Source organism: Centrocercus urophasianus, unplaced genomic scaffold (genome assembly GCF_019232065.1).
Source record: "Centrocercus urophasianus isolate 14NV4802_14NV808 unplaced genomic scaffold, USGS_Curo_1.0 seq_25, whole genome shotgun sequence".
In the NCBI taxonomy this organism is placed as follows: domain Eukaryota; kingdom Metazoa; phylum Chordata; class Aves; order Galliformes; family Phasianidae; genus Centrocercus; species Centrocercus urophasianus.
Window position 1 is genome coordinate 10,258,207 of NW_024884811.1, and position 22,991 is coordinate 10,281,197.

General features: G+C 37.4%; 1 protein-coding gene across 1 annotated transcript in view; it reads left to right on the forward strand.

The window, feature by feature from the left end:
• Window positions 1–62: 62 nt before the first annotated feature.
• The window catches only part of DHX29 (DExH-box helicase 29), a 27,415-nt gene continuing 4,486 nt past the window's right edge, over window positions 63–22,991 (forward strand). The window contains exons 1-26 of the mRNA XM_042825587.1: window positions 63–255; window positions 1,930–2,009; window positions 2,663–2,776; window positions 3,296–3,425; window positions 3,825–3,967; window positions 4,373–4,498; window positions 4,940–5,066; window positions 5,336–5,497; window positions 6,078–6,243; window positions 7,214–7,337; window positions 7,732–8,328; window positions 9,048–9,191; window positions 10,634–10,810; window positions 11,577–11,717; window positions 12,812–12,956; window positions 13,375–13,495; window positions 14,208–14,292; window positions 15,256–15,344; window positions 16,269–16,397; window positions 17,224–17,299; window positions 18,024–18,248; window positions 19,032–19,168; window positions 19,529–19,622; window positions 20,296–20,598; window positions 21,157–21,288; window positions 22,284–22,380. Of these exons, the coding sequence (XP_042681521.1) occupies window positions 63–255; window positions 1,930–2,009; window positions 2,663–2,776; window positions 3,296–3,425; window positions 3,825–3,967; window positions 4,373–4,498; window positions 4,940–5,066; window positions 5,336–5,497; window positions 6,078–6,243; window positions 7,214–7,337; window positions 7,732–8,328; window positions 9,048–9,191; window positions 10,634–10,810; window positions 11,577–11,717; window positions 12,812–12,956; window positions 13,375–13,495; window positions 14,208–14,292; window positions 15,256–15,344; window positions 16,269–16,397; window positions 17,224–17,299; window positions 18,024–18,248; window positions 19,032–19,168; window positions 19,529–19,622; window positions 20,296–20,598; window positions 21,157–21,288; window positions 22,284–22,380 (4,057 nt within the window). The remainder of the gene's footprint in view (window positions 256–1,929; window positions 2,010–2,662; window positions 2,777–3,295; window positions 3,426–3,824; window positions 3,968–4,372; window positions 4,499–4,939; window positions 5,067–5,335; window positions 5,498–6,077; window positions 6,244–7,213; window positions 7,338–7,731; window positions 8,329–9,047; window positions 9,192–10,633; window positions 10,811–11,576; window positions 11,718–12,811; window positions 12,957–13,374; window positions 13,496–14,207; window positions 14,293–15,255; window positions 15,345–16,268; window positions 16,398–17,223; window positions 17,300–18,023; window positions 18,249–19,031; window positions 19,169–19,528; window positions 19,623–20,295; window positions 20,599–21,156; window positions 21,289–22,283; window positions 22,381–22,991) is intronic.

Sequence of the window (22,991 nt, forward strand, 5' to 3'; positions counted from 1 at the left end):
GGTATCCAGAGCCACCTCCCCGCGCGCTCTCCCGGCCGCTTCCGCTTCCGGTACGGGGCGTCATGGGCGGCCGCGGCAAGAAGCACCGCGGCGGCGGCGGCTCGGCCCACGCTGCTTCCGCCGCCGCTGCGGCCACCGCCGCCGCTCGATCGCGAGCCGCCGCCGAGGCCGGTGCCGCCGCTGCCAACGAGGCGGCGGGCAGCAGAGCGGCCCCGCGGCCGTCGCCCGCCTGCAAGGAGCCCCGCGTCAAGCAAGGTAGCGGGGCCCGGCTGCGGGAAGGAGGGGCCCGGCCGGCGGCAGTGCGCGGGCGTCGCATTCGGATCTCTTCGTACGGCTGCTCTGTCGGGGGGAGGTGGGGCAGAAAGGGGCTGGTCTGAAGTGAGTGAGCCTGGAGAGAGTGTAGTCCGGAGTCGGTCCTAGCGGAGCTGCCGGCCTGCGCCGGGCCGTCCCGTCCCGGGGTGTTCTAGGGCGGTCTTGTTCTAGGGCTGCCTTCTGCTGAGGTGGTCACAGACAGCCTCTCGGGAGGCTGCCTGCTCTGTTTGTTTTGACGTGGTGCTTTTCCTATCTGTGCACAGAGCCGAGTTAGCCTGGGTTGTGTCTTATTTTCACGTGGTGGGACTTTCGAGGTGATATTAGCTGCAGGGCAGGCAGCTCCCCGGTTGGGCTGTGGGAACGGCAGGACAGACTGCTGGAAACGGCCCTGAGCTGGTACCTCACAGCACTGCCTGCTTCTTTTGGCACACTGCATCTGTCAGACACGGTTCTGATGCCTGGTAGTGCCAGCAGCAGCCTGTACTGCTGTCTGTGGTAGTGGTCTGGCTGCTGGAGATCACTGCCTGTTAACATGAAGTCCTGCAGTCTCTTCCGCTATGCTGTGTTTTGGACTTCCTGAGCCTCTCAGTCCATGCTCTGTTTTCTCAACTCTGGTTTCTGATGCCTTTCATGTCTCACATTTTCAATACCATAATTCTCTATTGTTCCCAGAAACTGAAGAGTGGTCAGATGCTGCCCAGAGAGATGTGGTTGAGTCACCATCTCTGGAGCTGTTCAAGAAGTGTTTAGGTGTTGTACTAAGGGATATGGTTTAATGGGGAAACATTGATGGCAGGTAGAAGGTTGGACTGAATGATCTTGGCAGTCTGACCTGGATGATTCTATGATTCTATCTCATTTGTATGCTATGGTCAAAAACAAGTTGGTTTAAGTGATGAATAAGTTAGCATAACCCTAGTATTGAACAATTGGACAGAGTAGCAGTAATTACCTTGTCAGTGCCTAATTGCTGTCTGTAGCTCCAGACCAGAGTTGACTACTGTTTTCTGAAATGCTATTCTCTGCATCCAGTCCCGACCCAGCAGCAAACTGTCCTCGTGCAACTTTGCAGGCTGTCCAGTGCTGGCATGCTATCCTGCCTTCCTAGAGGCTGTGTGGCAGCAGTACTTCCTAGAGGGCTTCACTCTGTCCACTGGTCTGCAGGGTGCTGGAAGCTCTGAGGTTATCTGGTTTATGTGTGGTTGCGCAGTAGCAGAAACAGCATATGCATTCTCAAAAAGAATGACATCCAACATCAAGCTGTGCTATCAGACAGAGGCCAAAAACAGATATCACCTAGATAGAAACAGGTCAGACATTCAGTGATACTTCCAGAGGTTACTTTTACATTCTCCCACACCAATTGTAGCTGAGTAACCTAGCTAGGTACCATTTCTACCCAATATCCTCCTCAACTTCCTTCATTGCTATTCCTTGGTAGAAAGTCTTTCTGTACCATCGATCTTGTAGCCATTATACGCGTGCATGTTACAGGCATAATAGTATGGTCTTTCTCTGCTTTAACCTCACACATATTAGATCTGCTTTAAAAACACTCTTTATAAAGAGTGTTTTCTGTGCTCTGCTCATGTAATTGATGATTACTGCATTTTGCAGGTCCAAAAACTTACAGTTTTAGTTCACCAATAGATTCCAGTGCTGCTGCAGCTGCTAATCTAGATAAGTCTATTCTTAAGGTGAGTATCTTCATGTAAAACAGTTTTGTTTTTTATGGTACTGTTTTACCTGAGAAATGTTTACTCATTGCTATGCAAGTAATTAACATTTGTGTGTTAGTCTTTGATGCTGCTTGAGGTTTTGAGTTTGCCTTGAGAAATAGGATAGACTATTACGGCAGAAGAACACCTATATTTGTTTGAGAAACAAAAGATACATTACATGCTTCATGTTTTAGGAATGCTAAGGATATTAGAATTGCTATATCTAGATTTTTGTAAGCCAAATAAGGAAGATAGACTCAAAAGATTGTCTTAATGATCAAATTATGTTTTATCAGTTCTTTTATAAATGGAAAAGGAAGGTCTTGCTCATTACAGTAGGTTATTTTCTTTCTTACAATGTAACAACGGAAATAGTTTCTCCCTTGGAGATGTAAATGAGCATTTCTTGATTGGGAATGAATTGTTCTATTTCAGGTAGAAATATACAGTTAAAAAAGAGAATAATCTGTTCTTTTTCACAAGAAAGTTTTACCACATTTGTGGAAAAACAGGAGTATGTATTTGAATATGCATTTGAGTGTATTTCCGTTACTCTGTCATAAAGAGCGTTGAAATGTCATAAAAACTTGTAATATTTTGCTTCACACTGACTACTTCTCCTTATGCAGGTAATGATAAGCAGTAATTTGGAGAAAAGGATTATTGATATTATCAATGACCATAAAAAACAAAACAATGACAAAGGAATGATTTCCAGAAGACTGACTGCTAAGAAACTACAGGTAGAGTTTAAAATGACCTTGCTTATTTAGGCTGTCTGTTTTTCATCATTTATACTCCTGTGTATAGTGTACCATGTTTTCCATTAATTTCATTAATAATTAGCCAGTGGAATCAGTTAGTATGTTTATCAGAAAAGATGTCTCTGTGCTTTTGGTAATCACAGTCACTTTTCAAATAGATAGCATAGTAGACTGTAATCTCTGTTCTTTTGTTTTCTATTCTATTGGTTCTGTACCATAGCTGAAAAATTGCAGGTTTATTCTTCTAGCCAGAAAATACGTACACTGTATCAGAGATAGGAAGTGGCTTTATTTCTACATGTGTGTATATTTACAATTAAAATTATTATTAGATTTTTACGCAAAACAGGATTTTCTATTCCGTCTTTTCATAAGTTAATTTATCCTTTTTATGTCCATTTAATATCAGTTATTTGGGAAGTGGAGAAATAGGAGTGTGAGCCTATATTAAATTGATACTTTAAATGCTAATATTTTAAAACTCATTATTATTTGTAGGATGTATACATGGCTTTACAAAGGTTTTCTTTTAAGACTGAACACATTGAAGATGCAATGAAAAATACACTTTTATATGGTGGTGATCTTCACTCTGCACTTGACTGGCTTTGTTTAAACCTTCCTGATGGTAAGTACGGTGGCAGAGAACTGAACACAGTTTTTAATAGAACAGTATGACCGGCTCTGTTGTGGCAGTACTTGCTGGTAGTGGTCAAATAGGTTGTTCCACTAAGACCAGTAGTCAAAGCAGTGTTCTTTCCCTAGTTATACTGTTGATTGTTTTTGTGACTTTTTATAGTCACAGGTCCTTTTCTTCCTACTTGTAGAGTTCTTTGAAAGTCCAGAAAATAAATATTGACCTACCTAAATGTTGAAGCTCAACTTCTATTTCAGGCATACTGTTTTTATTTTACCTTCTTCTGGTTGTTACCCGACATAGAATCATGCTTTACGTTACAGTTTCAGTAGTTGTTTTTGACATAATTTGTGACCTGTTTTGTATTTTTTTTTTTAATTTATTTTGAAGATGCCTTGCCTGAAGGCTTTAGCCAGCAGTTTGAAGAGCAGCAACATAGACCTAGAGCAAAATTTTGTTCTCCAGTGTCACAACGTGAACATCCACCTCGCTTAACAGATAAGAAAAAGAAAGAGAACAGCCCTGAAACTAAGGTAATTAATGAAATTTATTTGTATGTGGTGGTAAGGGAGCACAAAATTTTCCAAAGCGTGGAATTTGCAACAACTTCAGCACTGACATGGAAAAATTCTGAAAATAGGTTATGCTTAATAATTCTCTCATTATTTTAACTATAATGGAGCAGTCATGTGAAAGTTAACTTTTTTCCATGTGGAGTCTTTTAAATTGTACAGTTCATTGTTTGAGTTAACTAACTGCACATCATAGCTTATTTTTTCTCCTGGATTCATTCTCTTTATGACAAGAAAGACTGTCATTTGTACATGAATATAAGTCAAGTTACATGATAATCTTAAACAGTAGTTTCCTTAATACCGAGATAAATGTCAGTGCTTTTGCTTACTGTTACTACTCATAATTTTGGTTACCCTCCCTAGGAGACAAGTACAAAAGATCAGAAAGAAATGAGTGTGAAGGAGTGGATTTTGCGGTACGCTGAGCAACAGAGTGACGAAGAGAAAAATGAATCTGTGAAAGAGACAGATGAAGAGAAGTTTGATCCAGTAAGATAGAATGTTTCATGAGAAGTCCTGCAAAAACTGTTAAGTCTAATACATCTGCAGTTTGTGGATCTGATTATTAAAAACTGCAGGTTGGATAGCTAGTCTATTTTTAAGTTATCTTAAAATTTTACACCATTGCAGGCAACTGAGTGGAAATATGTTGGCAGTTTTCCTAAGTTGTTTTTCTGCTTTCTTTTTTGGACTGGGCTCAGAATATTGAATGCATTTTGCTGGGAAGGAAGAATTCCTGAAATAAATCTCAGTGAGATAAAGAAAGGGTCTGTAAATCTAAGAGGCTTCAACTGTTAAATAACTGTTAAGCCATAAATGAGGAATGACTGGTTTTTAAGCTTGATACAAAGAATGATGTGTAACTTCTACTAAACTTAAAAACCAAAAACATGTAATATTAAACTTGTAATTGATAATTGTTTGAAATAGAATGAAAGGTATGTACATCTGGCTGCAAAGCTTTCAGAAGCAAAAGAACAAGCAAGCGTCTCCAAGCAAGACAAAGACAAGCAAGGTCAGAAGGTGGCACAAGAGAAAATAAGAAGGATTCAACAAGGTAGCAGCAAGCAAATTAATTTTGTTTTGTGGCCTGTGTATCTGTTAAATAGGTTGATTGAATAAGATTAAATTCATTTAATCGTGTTTCACACCACTGTGTGAACTACAGACTGTCCTGAACTTACTCTTTTCATGGGGATTAAGCTAGAAAAAGTCAATATCATTTCATTAATTTGAATTTTTGGGTTCTCAATATGAATTTGTGTAATTAATTAAACACAGATACACAGCAATTGATGAGAATAAGTTATATTCTCTCTTTGACAGAAATGGCAATGCTTGAAGAGCATCCTGTCTTTGATCCAGCTATAAAAACATCAAACCAACAACAGAAGGAAAAGAAAAAGGCTCCTCCACCTCAACCTCAAGAAACCACTCTGAATTTGAGTTTGCTTGAAAAACCTGATGGTACTGCAAAGGAAGAAAAAGGTTTGAAAGTTGTACAACAGATTTACAATATCACTTTGTTAAGGATTAAGACAATTCATTGTGCAATTGTGAAGTTCTGGTGGCGGGCAAAGGCAGGTGGGCTGTCTTGCTGACCTAGCTGATCTGGTAGGCTCTGTATTTATTTTTTAATGCTTGATGGCAAACTATTTCTGGCATACTGTTAGGTCTAAAATCTTGCATTTTTTCCATTGCTGTGGGACTTGTGACTATTGCCATTAATTAACACCTTCTCAACTTTCTGTACTATATTCATCTTAAACCTTCTAAAACTATTATATTAGTTTTGGACAAACACTGGTAAAAGCTCTTAAATTACTGAGTTATCAACAATAGAATATTGCAGTTAATTTTCTGCTAGATACCTCCTTTTGAAGAAGCTAGGATTTCTCTGAGGTATCAGCACCAGTATTTTCTATTTATTTTATAGACCTGTTCAACACTTTAGAAAAGTAACTGGTTCAATAAAAACATGTTTGAACCAAAATTTAACAATTCTTGATTGTAACAGATTTAAAATAAACTTTGGGAAAATTAAACGTGTATCATTTTACTCTTGTAGCCAAAAAGAAAGAACCACTAGATATAAGAAATTTTGATTATAGTGCTCGAAGCTGGACTGGTAAATCACCAAAACAATTTTTGATTGACTGGTGCAGGAAGAATTTTCCCAAGAGCCCAAATCCTGCTTTTGAAAAGGTTCCAGTTGGAAGATACTGGAAATGTAGGTATGTATTTCCCATTATCTTTCCAATTTTCCTTTTGGTTTATTTAAATATAGAAATGCTGGTTACTTGTGTTTTGTCAGGTTGGTCTGGATTTAAGTAGATAATAGTGTTTGTCTGAAGTGATTTTTGTCTAGCAGGAAGATATTTTTACGCTGGATGGCTTTACAAAAGTAATCCCAAGGCTGGACGATACAGCAAAAATAAAACTGATTGATCCCTTAAGGGGGTCAGCTTATCAAGCTTCAAATTCTTTTTCAAAGCAAATTCTGGGAGATAATTTTAGACAACTGACTTCTAGAATTCTTGGTCAAACCAGCATGTTAAATCTTTGGTTTTAGTCATTAATTTTTTTTTTTGTATTACCCTTTTGGGATTTCTTTTAAAGTGGGAGTTAGAGAGTTGAGCGGAAGCTACTGTTAATCTGTAACCAAAACATTCCAATTCTCTCTGAATGTGAATCTATAATGCAGTGCTATGAAATAGAATATTATTATATATAGAGCAGGTAAACATGGTATTGCCAATTAGCTGTACTTCTTGGAGCAACTAAGTAAAGTGAAAATCCCATCTTCTTGCTCAAAGTAGAAGCTATGAACAGTTTGAATGTATTGTTCCTCTGAGACAGTATTAAATCTAATTGCTGTTGTGTCTGGTGTGTATCCGCTAACGGTTGGACTGGGTGATCTTTTAGGTCTTTTCCAACCTTGGTGATTCTATGATTCTATGATTCTAGCAATCTGCTGAGATGTTAACATCTGTTTAACTATACTTTCAGTATCAAAGCTGTGTTAAGTAATTATTAGAAGTACTGATTACAAAAAGTTGTTGAGTAATAGTGAGCTGAGTTTCTATATTTTCACTCTTTTTTTTTAAAAAAAAAACAAAAACAAAAACAAAAAACATTAAAATGTGTGCTGTTTATGTAGCTAGGAAAGATTAAGAGAAATGCCTGTATGAATCTGTCTTTAAGGGTCAGGGTTACCAAGTCATCAGATGATGTAATGACGATGTGTCCTACAATTGTAACAGAAGACAGTATGCAAGCACAACACTTAGCTGCTACTTTGGCACTCTATCATCTAACTAAGGGACAGGTAAGACACTAGTGTTTCTGCTTTCAGCATGGAATCTGTTTGCATTTTTACATTATAGTATCTTTAGTTAAATTCTAGAAACAGTTTATTGAAATGTTAGCCGTTATTTGCTTGAGTTATACCTTTATTTGATTTTATTGACAGTCACGTGTGCCACGGCACATGGAGAGGAAGTTAATCTGTATTAAAACTGTTCTTCCAGTGTTGTGAAGAACACAAGATTAAGACTATAAAGCACTTTTGATGCTTGTGTTCCTGTTTTCATAGCCTCTGTTTTTAGAAAAGGTCCTTATTTCATGTTTTACATCTTCTGATCTTCAAGTTCATTTATGCATAACATTAGTGATAACTGCGAGTAGTATGCAGAGTAACTTTTTAATTTTTTCTCCCAAAGTCAGTTCATCAGTTGCTGCCTCCTACCTACCGAGATGTCTGGCTAGAGTGGAGTGATATTGAAAAGAAAAAGGAAGAAGAAAACAAAATAGAAACTAACAAGCCTCGTGATACCTTTATTGCTAAATTATTAAACAAATTAAAACAGCAGCAGCAGCTACAATCTGAAAAGCAGCCAGAAGTATCTGAAGGTCCTGAAGATTCCTGGGAGAACCTAGTTTCTGATGAGGACTTCAGCAATCCCTCCCTTGAGACCACAGACATCGATAATTTGGAACCTTCAAGGAATTTGTTCAGAAAGCTGCAAAGTTCCTCCAGATACCAAAAATTCCTGAAAGAAAGACAAGAATTACCTGTATTTAAGCACAGACATTCAATTATGGAAACTCTCAAAAAACATCGAGTAGTTGTTGTAGCTGGTGAAACAGGCAGTGGGAAGAGTACTCAGGTGCCCCATTTCTTGTTAGAAGACTTGTTGCTGGATGAGGGAACAAGTAAATGTAATATTGTGTGCACACAACCCCGAAGAATTTCAGCAGTGAGTTTGGCCACAAGGGTTTGTGAGGAGCTAGGCTGTGAATCTGGACCTGGAGGAAAAGTAAGAAGTATCTTTATTCCTATTTCAATTTTGATTAAATGTAGGGAGCAGGATACGTGTTACAAAGTAAAACACATAATTATTTGGTTGTGTAAGGAATAGTGAAATGTGTTTTTCTTCTTTTTGCTGCGTCTGCTGTTTTTTATAGATTGTCATCTGTAGACCACTGAGTATGTATACATGATTTCTTTAAAAAAAAAAAAAAAAAAGTGACTAAGAGGAACTGTTTGATGATGCGGATTGTCACATACCAGTGCAGATTGCTTGGGAGGTCTCATATCCATCATGGATAGGTAACTGTGCTGGATAAAGCTGAGCAGTCAAATCTGTCTTCAAATCTGTCTTCAAGTCTGCCTCAGTTTTGAGGTCCCTTCCAAATAAGCTATAATTTTACTTGTAGAAATGCAAGGTCCTGTGTGTTCTGTGGTAGTCTTTGTGTGAAATTCCTAGAGGGGCTCCATAAGTACATTATAAAAAGAAGCCTTAAAAAGAATACTGAGCATGTCTACTGCTCTGGAGGAATTTACTGTCTTCTAATGCGTTTTCCCTTTTGTAACAAAGACAAATGCATAAGGGAAAAACAATGTGGAAGTAATCGTGCCAATTAGATAGTAACTTGTACAGTATCAAATCTAACCATGCTTAAAGTTAATATTGAGTGTTTGTTGCTTGTTTGCTATTAATTATTGCTATTTTTTAATATATTATTTCTCTTATAGAACTCCCTATGTGGATATCAAATACGTATGGAGTCAAGAACAGGAGAAGCCACCAGACTGCTGTACTGTACAACAGGTGTTTTGCTTCGGAAACTTCAAGAAGATGGTCTTCTCTCAAGTATATCTCATGTTATTGTAGATGAGGTTATTAGCTCTTTTGTTCTACAGAAACTATAGTTATCCTGGGCCTAGATTTCTGACAGCTTTCTATAGAAAGCTTGTGAAAAGATTAGAAAGATTGTAAAAAGGATCTGGGGATCTACAGGCCTGTCAGCCTGACCTCAGTGCCAAGAAAGGTTATGGAATAGATCATCTGGAGTGAGACCACTGCAGCATCTGTGGTACAGCTGGGGGATCGGGCCCAGTCAGAATGGGTTTGTGAAAGGCAGGTCCTGCTTTACCAACCTGGTCTCCCTCTATGATTAAGTGACCTGCCTGGATGGATAAGGGAAAAGCTGTTCATGTAGTCTGCTTAGGCTTCAGCAATGCCTTTGACACTGTCTCACAGTGTCAGGTTCTCTTGGAGAAGCTGGCAGCCTGTGTCTTGGACAAGTATAATACTCCTTTTGGGTAAAGAACTGGCTGGCCAAGCCTAGAGAGTGGTAGTGAACTGGTCACGAGTGGTGTTTGCCAGGGGTTAGTAGTGGGGCCTGTCCTATTTAATATCTTTATTGATGACCTGGATGAGGGGACTTAGTGCACCACCAGTAAGTAAGCAGATAACAAATCCACACTTCCTTCCATCTTGGTATCTAGGGGTAGGAAAGCCCTGCAGAAGGATCTGTACAGGCAGGTTCACTGGGCTGAGGTCAGTGGGAAGGAGTTCAATATGACCAAGTTCCAGCTCCTGCATTTTGCCTGAAGCATGTAGCGCTGTCTAGGCTTGTGACCACAGTGGCTGGAAGGCTGCAGAAGAAATGGGCCTAAAGGTGCTGCTTAGCACTCAGCTAAACATGAGCCATTAGTGTGCTCAGATGGCCAAGAAGGCAAATAGTATCCTGTCTTATATCAGAGCAAGTGTTATCAGCAGGAGCAGGAAAGTGATTGTTTCTTTGTATACTCAGCTCTGATAAAGGCCTTGCCTCAAATACTGTGTTTGGTTTTGAGCCCTTCACTACAAGAAAGACATCAAGGCCTTGAAGCTTGTCTGGAGAAGGGTGATGGTTAGGGTTCTGGAGCACAAGTTGTATGAGATGCAGCTGAGTGAACTGAGGTTGTTTAGTTTGGAGACGAGGAGGCTCAGGGGAGGCTTTATCACTGTCTACAACTACCTGAAAGGAGGTTATGGTGAATTGCAGGTTAGCTTTTCCCCACGTAACTAGCAACAGGACTACAGGGAATGCTTCAAATTGTGCCAGAGGAGATTTCTGTTGGATGTTAGGAAAATTTTCTTCACTGAAAGAGTGGTCAAACACTGAAATGGGCTGCTCAGAGATGTGGTGGAGTCATTCAAAGAATATTCAGATGTTGTACTAAGGGACATGACTTAATGCAGAAATATTAGTAGATGAATGGTTGGACTGGGTGATCTTGGAGGTGTTTTCGAACCTTGGTGATCCTAAGATGTATTTTTTTTCTTCTCCTAGGTACATGAAAGAAGTGTCCAGTCTGATTTCTTACTAGTTATCCTGAAAGAGATCTTGCATAAGCGTTCAGACCTGCATCTGGTTTTGATGAGTGCTACTGTAGACAGTGAGAAGTTTTCCAGCTATTTTTCACACTGTCCCATTTTAAGGATCTCAGGGAGAAGTTACCCTGTTGAGGTAGGTGAATGTTTCTTTGATTATAAAAGGCACTCTGTACCTATACAGTGTTTGACTAGTTAGCATGTACAGTGAATGTAACTATGTAATTTTTATAAGAAAAATAACTTAAGCATGTATCTCAATGACTAGTAGACTCTTTCCTTTTTGAAAACTTAATTGTTTCAGTGCTTTGAATTGTAATATTATATGGTTTTAGTGTTTTTTCTGATCGGTAATCCATTGATTAATGGAATAACAGAAGTTAGAAGAGACAGAGATAATCTGAAGATAATCTAGTCCAACCCCCTTGTTAAAGCAAGTTCCTTATTGTGGGTTGCACAAGAAAGCATCCAGGAAGGTTTTAAATATCTCCAGAGAAAGAGATGTAAAATCAGTTCTTGCTTGAGCAGCAGCATTTTTATTTTTCTCTGTTCATTCTAGATAGCACAAAAAGGAAAGAGGTTGATTTCTCTGTACTTTCTACATGTACAAGCAGATACTTCCTACATACACCTATGCAATGACAAAGTTGTATGTTTCTCGTACTTCTTATAGGCTATGATAAATGCAGTGTTGATTGTTATATGGGGTACATTAAAGTCATTGGTTCTAAATTAAGTTTTCAAAAATCATGAAAAATTAAGCCGAATTTGCCAAATCTATTACAGTATTAATACAGGAAAGGACGACCCATTCAACTCTGTATGTAGGCCTTAAAGAACAAAGAAGCTGCTGAATAGTTTTTGATATACCTTTTAATTTCTTTTGGGATTTTTCTTTGAAGGTTTTCCATATTGAAGATGTAATTGAAGCAACTGGCTATGTTCTGGAGAAAGACTCAGAATATTGTCAGAAATTTTTAGAGGAAGAGGAAGAAATAATGATAAATATTACTACAAAAGGAGGAGGCACCACAAAGTATCAGGTAAAATAGGCATTTCTAGTTTCAGTGTTAGATTTTTATTTTATTACATTCAACTACATTTGTTAAATGTAGTTGGAGTGTGTAAAACAATGTTATTTCAGCAGTTGATTCAAGACAGACACAATGGCTCTTCTGTAGTGGAAATAAAGTGTTTAGTAAATATATGTCCTTTTGTTTTTTCATCTTCCAATTCCTCTGTAGCTGTCATGATTTTAATGTATTTGACGCTGAGTTCTGTTGTTTCTCTTGTGCAGACTCCCAGCTCTAGACCTGTAAGCAGCATCAGGGAAAAGCATTTGAGTTAGTTCTCCCAAAGAATTATTCTCACTAGTGAACTGAAAAAGAAATGACAAGGCCACATCTTCTCAAGATCCTCCAGCTTGGCATGCCAAATAAGATGATTTCTGTAAGACAGTAGAACTTTTTGGATCAACAGGCTGTGATTAATACTGTAACCATTCTACAACGACAGTTGTACTTGCTTCTGAATTACAACTCTTTAAGGAAGGAGGTTACAAATGTCTTTTGACTTCTGGCAACTTTAGTCTGTTCATGCCTGTCGGACAACTTGCTGTCTTGAGGCTTCTCCGGGTATACTTAGTTTGGTGTGATGACACAGGTGTACCTATTCTGAATATTGCTGTTCTCTGCTAATTTTGTCCACTGATGGCTAGACAGATCATCAAAGCAACATGTTTTAGTTGAAGTCAAAGTACTCTGAAGTGGTCCTCCATTTTTTATTATTTGTGTTGAGACTCCAGTCCATGAGAATGTGGTGGCGAGCTTCTTTCTAAAGTGCTTTAATTAACAGTAAAATAACTTGTAACAGTGAAATAACTTAGAACAGTACTACCTAATATAGAGGCCTGTTAAGTATGTATCTCTGAGATATTTATAGGCAATGTGTAGTTCGCAGAATGAACATCCTGTATACATACACTGGATATGTAGATGTCTTTGATTAAATCTAACTCTCACTGATGTCCATGTGAAGTTAGACCAATTAATTCAAGGGGCCCTAAAGTAAGTGACAAATTAACATTCTCCTCTTGTTTTAAAACACCAAACATGATATTTTTTTTCTTCCTTTCTAGGAGTATGTCCCAGTCCAGTCTGGATCTGGTATTGATTTGGCTCCTTACTATCAAAAGTATAGCAGTCGGACCCAGCAAGCAGTCTTCTATATGAATCCTTACAAGATCAACCTTGAACTTATTTTGGAGCTGCTTGCATACTTAGGTACTTCTTAAGATGTTTATGTACTTGTGACTGACCTTTCTGCTTACTTCCCAGGTTTACTTGTATTTTTATATACATACACTACAAGTGTGTGTGTGTGTGTGTGTGTGTGTGTTTTTATATATATATATATATAAAATATATATTGAAAAATATATATTATATATTATATATTTTATATAAATATCTAAATATATATTTATTATATATTAATATATATATTATATTAATAAATATTATATATATAGATATAAACACACATACACTTGTAATAAGAATACTTGTATTCATTTTTATGTAAAATATCTTAAATAACAATAAAACATTCAGGCCTCAGAATTATTTCCTGTCACCAGATGAAGCTGTTTGCGAATTTTTTTTTTTGTCTTACCTGTTTGTCTTTATTGTAACTTTCCAGATAGAAGTCCCCAGTTCAAGAACACTGAAGGTGCTGTGCTGATCTTTTTACCAGGCCTTGCTCATATCCAGCAATTGTATGATCTCATTTCAACTGACAGAAGATTTAGCTTGTGTGATAGGTGATGTAGATATTCTCTATAAAATCAGCTGATTAACTTGACTAATATATTCTTCTTGATTTTTATGGCCTGCCATTCTTGAAAAGAGATGTTGATAATTGCACCTTTGAGCCTACTTTACACTACAAATATCTTTTACTTTGCAGAAAAGAAGTGCTTAGAAATGGTACAGATGAAACTTATTTTATGGATAAATAAGGGATAGTGAAGCTATAACATATGAAGAACGTTTGCTGTCAAATTCTAAATATTCATAGATGTACTTAAGGTCTAGAAAAGAAGGAAGTATAAATCTGTGTCTGACTCTTTTTGAAGACTTCTCTTATTTGTGCTGAAAGCTACATGTTTATAGTTATGTACAAAGCTTCAGTGACAGTCCTTATCTCAAAAGCATGATGTAAAGGACTCAGACTTGTAGACACCTAATTCTGTTTTTTACTATGCTGTTTGTGTAAATTTGCGTGGAGTTTTACAGTAGCACTGGTACTTCTCCAGCGTTATTGCCAAAGAAAAAATCTCTGTGAACTAACGGTGTTTGCAGTATTATTCTTAAAATTGTAGTAAAATACAGAAGAAGGTTTTCAAGCCTAACCATACAAAGTTCTTACTCTTTCTAGTGTCCATTCTAGTTTCTTTCTTCAACTGTTCTCTCATTGTTCTGGTCTTATTGTGTGGTAGTATACATATTAATTAGTGTAATTTCTTATTTTAGGCACAGATTGATAGCTTTGCATTCTGTTCTTTCAACACAAGATCAAGCAGCTGCATTTACAATACCTCCTCTTGGCGTTAGAAAGGTATGACATAATTAAAAAGGCAAAGTAAGAAATTATTTCTTTCAGTGAACTGAAGTTATATCATACAGAGCCACATGACAACCAGTTGCTCCTAGAACTTTCTCACTAGGAAGGAAGTTCTGTTTTTTTTTTCAGCAGAGGGCCACGAAGATGCTAAAGATTGTGGAGCATCTCCAGTGTGAGGAAAGGCTGAGTACCATGAAGAAGACAAAGAGGGGATGTGATAAATGTCAGTAAATATCCAAATGGAGGTGGGAGGCAGATGGCAGTGTGTAGCAGCAGGGCAAAGAGTAATGGCCTAGAGCTTGAACATAGGAAGTACTAACTTATGGAAGAACTTCTGTACAGTAAGGGTGATGGAACACTGGAACAGGTTGTGGAGATTGTGGAGTCATCTTCTATGGAGATATTCAAGTCTGGCTGGATGCCTACCTGTGCGACCTATTGTAGGGAACCTGCTGCAGCAGGGCTGTTGGAGTTATCTCTTAAGGTCCCTTGCAACCCCTGCAATTCTGTGATTCTGAGTTGGTGCTGTGTAATAGATTGAAGTTAACGTGCTGTGAAAACCTTGACAGTGATCAGGCAAACTCTTAAACCTAATGTTTTTTCAAAGAGCTTTTTTTTTCTACAATTTAACTACGATAATAACTTTTTATTTCAGAAATAGTGTTTTGGTTACTGCCGGACTGGTCATATTGGCTATTTTTAGCAAGTAATTATAAATAGCTGCTATATACTTCATGGATTAAAAACAAAAAAAGTGTTTGTGAAATTCTCACAACTTTTGTTTCCTCATTAATTGTAGAAAGCTGAATAATTTTTCAACTAGCATAGTTTTAATGCTGTGTCAGATTATCTAGGAAAATAATTCTGGGTAAGAAACTAACAGTGTTTTCAAAATATTGATTTCAAAGACGAAAACTGACTCTTCATAATTCTTTTATTTTTGCTGTTCTATTTCAGATTGTCTTGGCAACTAATATAGCAGAGACAGGTATTACAATACCAGATGTTGTCTTTGTAATTGATTCTGGGAGAACAAAAGAAAACAGGTGAGGGATTTCTTTTTTTTTCCATCAGTAACACAACTGATATTTCTGTTAATGTTTACATGCTAGCATTGAGGGAGTTTTGTGGTATCCTTATTAACCTACAGATGAAAAACATAAGCTCATATAATGGTTTGCAATTTAGGTGCAAGATTGGGATGGAGATTTGGACTTTAAAATGATATGAAGAATAATAAGGGGAGCTTTTTATGGATAAGAATCATTATGGTTAAGTACTGGTTTAGATGTAAAGTAAATCATTTTCATACTATCCCAGGTTTTAAGGGTTAATGTTTTTCTATCTTAAATGTGTAAATCTTTATAAAGTATATGTGGGAATACAAGAAAGGTTATTCAGAGCAGCAGCTGTGAAGCAAGATAAAAAGCATGAGAAGGTAAGGCTGAGAATCAAGGATATCGCTAGAAGAAGAGAAAAGCAGAAGGAACAGCTCATGGTTCTGACTGGATAAGCAACTGTATGCACAGTTAAAGAGCATTTGTTGGAATACTTCGTTGACATAAAGGCAGATGGGAAAGTTGTACAGGAGGATGGGAAAGCTAAAAAATTGTGAATGTATATAAGTTATGTGAGAACCCATAATAAACAATGTGGATTGTTCACATCTCAGTCCATGCCTTGTTGCCACAAGTATGAACTGATTCTAAGCTGCTAGGGAGATGAAGTTGATAAACTAATGCTACATCTCTTTGCCAAATTATATACGTTTGTTCATCAGTTGTATCCAAGGTTCTATGACATGCAGTTTCCCCCAACTATGCTTAGTTTTCAAACTGAACATCATATTCTCAAGTAAGTACTAATAAATACAGTCTCAATAGACAGTTGTTTTTAGTCAGTTATAGAATATACATAAAAATCTTTAATTCTGAAATCTGAAGACTGGCACTTGCTTTATAATTTTTAAGGTATCATGAAAGCAGTCAGATGAGTTCCTTGGAGGAGACTTTTGTTAGCAAAGCTAGTGCTTTGCAACGCCAAGGAAGAGCTGGGCGTGTTAGGGATGGATTCTGCTTCCGAATGTACACAAGAGACAGGTACTGTACACTTGTTTTGGTAAATCACACAAATACCATTGTCTTTGTTCTGAGAAAAACAGAAGCTTCATTGAAGTTTATTTTTATTATGCAAACTCGAAAGTCAACTGTAAAACTGCAAGTAAGTTGAACAACTTCAATGAAGTAATAACTAGTGTCTTAATTTTAGTTTCCTTTTTTATAGTAAATCGTACTCTTTACATCTGTAATGTGTTTTCTAGCTTTCTTTTTTAAAGTGAAAGTAGAAACATGGTGTTATGGAACTTGAGGAATTGCCTGCTGCCATGCACCAAGTATATACAAATGTTGCCTCCTGAACATTGAATTTTTTTAATCTTGTCAGGCAGATCTGTAAGCTTCTGAAATGGTGTCTACATGGATAAGAGAAAAAGACAAATTATGTGGCAGGTGATGTTAGTTTTACTGCAGTGGAATAACATATTTTCTGCTTCTCTGGAACAGAAGGGCCCTTACTTTCCTGTAACTTTACCTTAACCTAAATTTCATTTGAATGCATTCTGAAATCATAAGTGAAATGTGCATTTTAACCACATACGACTTCCATTTTGATTTGAGAGCAATGCATTGTGAGAATTTGTTTTGAAAATTAGATCTTTACTGCCTTTTCTGCATTTTCACTAAAGCTCTGCCTTCCAGGATACCGTATGCCTTAATTTAATGAGCAGTCTATTCATGCGTTAAGATACATGACCTCAACACCTCCAAAAAGAATATTCTTGAAGAATGAGCATCTGAAACCTGAGGTTACAACTTGAATTTTAAAGCTAAACTGCATACCCTTGATTCTTTGTTTTTGACATTGCAGGTTTGAAAGTTTCATGGAGTATTCAGTTCCAGAAATATTACGTGTGCCTTTGGAAGAATTATGCCTTCACATTATGGTATGGTTTTAGTTCTGAAATTACTGACTTTGTTAGCTAAAAAGGGACTTGCTAAGATTGCCTTAATCTGGTTTAGTTAGCAGAGTTTTTCCCACCCTTGTGTCATGGGAAATCCAGAGCATGCTGAATGAGAGAGAATTGCATCTGATAGTACACCATTTTACCTCTAACTGAACACAAATTCAGTTAAATATCCTTTGAACTGATATCTGCTGAAATTCCATGCCCGTTTCCCTCATCCTGAGTAAGCGCATGGGAAAACTAGTGCAGAAGAATGATTATTTTTCTCCCCACTCCCCCACTGTTTTATATCTGAGGATTGTATTGCCAAGCATTTGTAAGGTGCTTGTATTTAAAATGCTGGGTTGTAGCAAACAGTTTCACTTTCGTTGCAAATTAGTGCCAAGATGTTGAATTCCGTCTATGCAGATTTGTCAGTCTGATGCTTACTTCTGACCACAGATAACACTTCTCTGATCACTCTTCATACCATAACTAATCTGTCTGGACAATGAGGTTATGTAAACGTAGTGTAGGGAGGCATCTTCATTCTTATAACAAAGAAATTGGTTAAGAGAAGAAGGAACGTGGGTTTTTGGCTGCAAGAATTTTTTCAGTTTCCTTTGTAGCTGCTGTAGAAGTTTGTTAAATTACTGTCTTTGTTTTCACCTGGTTTTTGGTAAAGTAGACTTTATTCTGAAATTTATGCCTATTTGCTCTGTAGAAATGCAACCTTGGCTCTCCTGAAGACTTCCTTTCCAGAGCATTAGATCCACCACAACCACAAGTAATTGGTAATGCAATGAACTTGTTAAGGAAAATAGGTGCTTGTCAGTTAAATGAGCCCAAACTGACTCCATTGGGCCAGCACCTTGCAGCCCTTCCTGTCAATGTGAAAATTGGCAAAATGCTTATATTTGGCGCTATATTTGGCTGCTTGGATCCTGTGGTAAGTAAACAAATATAGCCATGCTTACCTAAATTACTTGCATATTTTTTTTAGAAAATGTTAACTGTTTAATCCAGTTTATTACAAAATGCTGAAAGGACTAAATATGAAGTTAAAATATGTCATTTAAGGTGAAGAGATCTGAATATCCTGGAGGGAGAATATAATGTTAATGTTCGCAAACTCCAGTTGCCATTCATAGGAGAGTAGTCAAACTTGGATCTGTAGTTGTTAGTCGTGATGTTGGGGGGTATAATGCTTGTAGAAGAAGCTCTTGAATTTGAGCAATACCAGTCTGGATTTGCTTGCAGCTGATGCAGGCTAACAGTGTTCTCATAGAAAGTTACTGCAAATTAACTTGACATGGTAATTTACGATGTGGGCACTGTGGTGTAGCTTACACTTTCAGCTAATCCTGGGTGCATGCAAATTGGAGACTGCATGAGTATGTTAGCTGCTGAAATCTGAAAATTGAAATTGATGTATAAATCAAAAGTTCTCCTGGTAACATTGTCTAATCTAAATCAGATGTTCAATCTGTTGACTGTCACTATATCATACTGGATATGCCTGTCATGTGACAAGCTGCTTCATCTGAGTTTTGAGATTCAGTATTTTAGTTTTCATCAGTATATATTAGCGTGTAAGTTGTCTTTTAATATAATTAAGGTAATCAGAAACTATTAAATACTAATGTAAGAGAAAATTTACAGTTATTTGTAAGGCACATCTGTAATATCACAGAACAGTACTCTGAAATGTTTTATGCTTTATTGACTGCAGGCAACTTTGGCTGCTGTTATGACAGAAAAATCACCATTTACTACACCAATTGGTCGGAAAGATGAAGCAGATCTTGCAAAATCATCTATAGCACTGGCAGTCTCAGATCATATAACAATCTACAATGCTTACCTGGGGTAAGTGATGTTTTCTTGTTCTTATGACAAAACTAGTAACACAAGAAATGCAGTTCTGAAAACAGTCTTAATGAAGCACTTTCATTTGAATGGTAGCACCTGAAGCTTTTCTCATGAGAATAACAATAGATTGTTAAACACGGAAACACAAAAGGATAATTTGCTTGTTACCATGTTCTTTAAAATATGCTTGCTTGTGTACCATTGGCATACTTGTTTTTTTTATCCTAGGTTTAAAGTTGTTTTTTTTTTTTGGTCTTTGTGCTGTGTTGATCTGAATATTGAGTATTATAGTGTAGATATGGAGGGAGTATTATTGTACTGTCCTTTTTGGTGTAATAAGATGGATTTTTTCCTTAGGTGGAAAAAGGCTCGGCAAGAAGGAGGACATCGTGCTGAAATGACTTACTGTCGAAGAAATTTCCTAAATAGAACTTCACTTTTAACTCTGGAGGTACATGAAATAATTACATTCTGCACCTGATTCCTATGGAAACATCCTACCCTTTTTAAATGATAATGTATCACAACTTACATGGGTCACTGTGAAAGTAATGCTTCCTATTCATTTTCATGGAAATGACAACAGATACAAAGAGCCCAATAACACTATTTGATATAGCAAATTCTCAGCTACAAAACACTATTTTTCAGCATACTCCATTGCTAGCTGTGTGTTTCCACCTGTTATGTACATACGACAGCCTGTATTCTGTGCTTGTAAAGATCTCTTACAGTGGAGATAACCCGCTGTCACCATTACTGAAATTCACCACACAGTGCCTCGCTGTGCTCACATTCGCTGTCTGGACTCCATAAGTGTTCAGCAAGCACTGATGAATGTCAGTGAGTGTAACTTTCCCACGTGGAAGAGTTCAGTGACACACCTTTTCTTCATCTGCACTTCCATGTCAGTTTTGCAGTTACTCATGTTGGGAAAATTCATCTTTATTTCCATCAGAAAGTAAAAATTTATGAATTAAAATAGTAACACTATCTGATTCTTAGATGAGGTCTGTCACTCAGTTTGAAAGATAAAGCGCAGTCATACATAAATAACCTCTTAAGGACAGATTTCAATATATACCTGTTTCAAATTTAGAATTTTACTATTTTACTAATTTCAGGATGTGAAGCAAGAACTCATAAAGGTGGTCAGAGCAGCAGGGTTCACAGCACCTACAACTCAGCATCGATGGGATGGAAATGGAGCCACACAATCCCTGTCTCTCCATGAAATTGCTCTTCTTAAAGCTGTACTGACTGCAGGGCTGTATGACAATGTAGGAAAAATAATATATACAAAATCTGTGGACATCACAGAGAAGCTGGCATGCCTGGTAGAAACTGCTCAGGGTAAAGCACAAGTGCATCCCTCCTCAGTAAATCGAGACTTACAGATATATGGATGGCTTCTTTACCAGGAGAAGGTAATGTCATGGCTCTATCAAAGAGTTAGCTAGAAAAACAGTGAATGTAGCTGATAGTGTGAAAGTGGCATTGCACCTCTAAGGTTAAATAACATACACTAATGTAAAATACATGGGAATATCTGGTTCATCTTTAGGAGTCCTTGATAATATCTAACATTCCCGATGTCCGTTTTTCTGGGAACAGTGAAACAAACAAAACTGACTCTTCTGTGTGAAAGTGCCCCCTTCTTGTTTCAGTTCTTTCTTCCCATTTTGGAGAAGCTCCAAAGCCAGAAGTAACATATAACATTTATCACAGCCTTAACCAGAAGAGAGACATGAAATTTAAGTTTTAAACAAGGAAGTTGTAGCACTGAACCGATTTCCTGGTCACTCAAAGTGGGTTAGATGTTATGTCTTCTGTAGTGTGGGGGAGGTAAATTGCCAACAACTATTGTGTACAATAATTTGTTTTGATTGGGTTGTTAAAGAAAAAGTAAGTACTTAAGTTTGATTATGTAGATCTTAGGGATTTCTGTTTGCTTGTTTTTAATTCTCGTGTTTGTTTATGAACAGGTGAGGTATGCAAAAGTGTACTTGAGAGAGACCACTCTGATATCACCCTTTCCCATTTTGCTTTTTGGTGGGGATATAGAAGTCCAGCATCGGGAGCGTCTCCTGACAGTTGATGGCTGGATCCATTTTCAGGTGTGCTGGAGTGGTGACTACTTTTTATGGTTCCATTGGCTTCTGTGTTACACAGTTAATCTTCACTCTTGAAGTCCTGCTTTTGAATACTGCTTATGTAAATTGAAGGAAGGGAAGGAAAGGAGAGGACTTAAGAGAATTATGGGAAAATTTGTGTGTAGTGAAATCTTTACAGCTAGCAGGGGAAGGAGGTCTAATAATGTGTAGCTTATTACAAATCAGTTCCCCCTCTTCAGGAATAAAGTCAGTGTTGGTAGAGAAGGTATTTGGATTAGAAACTAAACCTTGCTTCCATGGAGCAAATGTGTGCCCTTCTGTGCAGTCTTGCTAGTATGTGGGTACCTATTTATCCTTGAAACACTACTTATTTTATTTTTTGTTGCTGAAAGAAAAAAAAAAATCCAAATGGAAAACACCTGTTTGCTTGATTTTGGATGGATTTATCTTCCAAATTTAAGATTTATTTGGGAATGGAAAAACTGAATGCATTTTCTTATTATATTTTTGTAGACAAACTGAAACAAGTCACATGCCAGAATCCTCTGCATCCTGTTAAGTGGCAAACATTAGTTACTTGATTACAACATTCAGTGCTCCTGTGGGCGCTGTGCTACACTCAAAGAAATCTATGAACTGCAGATGCTTTCAGCTTAAACTGGGGGGGGAGGGGGGAAATTAAAAAAAAAAAAAAAAGAGGCTATGGATATCAATTAATAAATTCATTGTATGCTGGTTGTTATGTTTGATACGTACGTTCTGCTGTTCTTCAGACTGTGATGCTACAAACAACAGCTGCAAACAGATTAGAGGGCATAGTGTAAGCCTAGTTACTTCATGGATATGCTATCCATACACTTAAAACTATGCATGTGCTGAATGTTTATAGGAATATTGTTATAAACTTCTGTGTACGTGAGGTAGTCCTTTTTATCTGAGTTTTTGCATAGAATACTTTTGGCAGTAGTGTGAATATTTATCTTCTCTGTTCTTTATAGGCTCCTGTGAAGATAGCAGTAATTTTCAAACAACTGAGAGTTCTCATAGAGTCTGTCTTACAGAAGAAACTTGAAAATCCTAAAATGTCACTTGAAGGTAACTTTATTATTGCATTGCTGTTACAATATTTACTAAATGGACCTTGTGGCAGATCTGATAAAGTATTAGTACTCTACACCTTCAACAGGATTAGTGTAACCTGAACATAATTTCATTATCTTCAGAGAAATTCAAAAGTTCAGTATAGTTCCTACACCTTATTAAGCTCATCCAAAGATGCATGGTGATCTGCACAGCTGTTATTTTAAACATCTCATATCAAGATGGTGGTAGTACATGGTGAAAAATATAAAAGAAAAATTAAACGGCATGTGTTGGATGAATTTTAAATGTTATGTGAGTTATCTCACAATTCAGGGTAACAGGGTGAAATTGCATTTCTGCTCCCTGAAATTAGGGATGGAGGAGCACAGCTGAAGTTTTGGAATACTAGCAGTTCAGAAGAATGCTGTAGATGGGGAGGAAGTGAGGTGCAGTATGCTAATGCATCTGGAGTAGCACAGTCATTTTCTCAGTTTCTTTTGTGAAATACTGAAATGACTGTCACCATCAACTTATGGCACAATTTTTTTTTTTTTTTTTTTTTTTACAAACTTGCTAATTGCATCCTGTGGACAGAATTTGCTAGCCTTTCATTAGAGTCCACC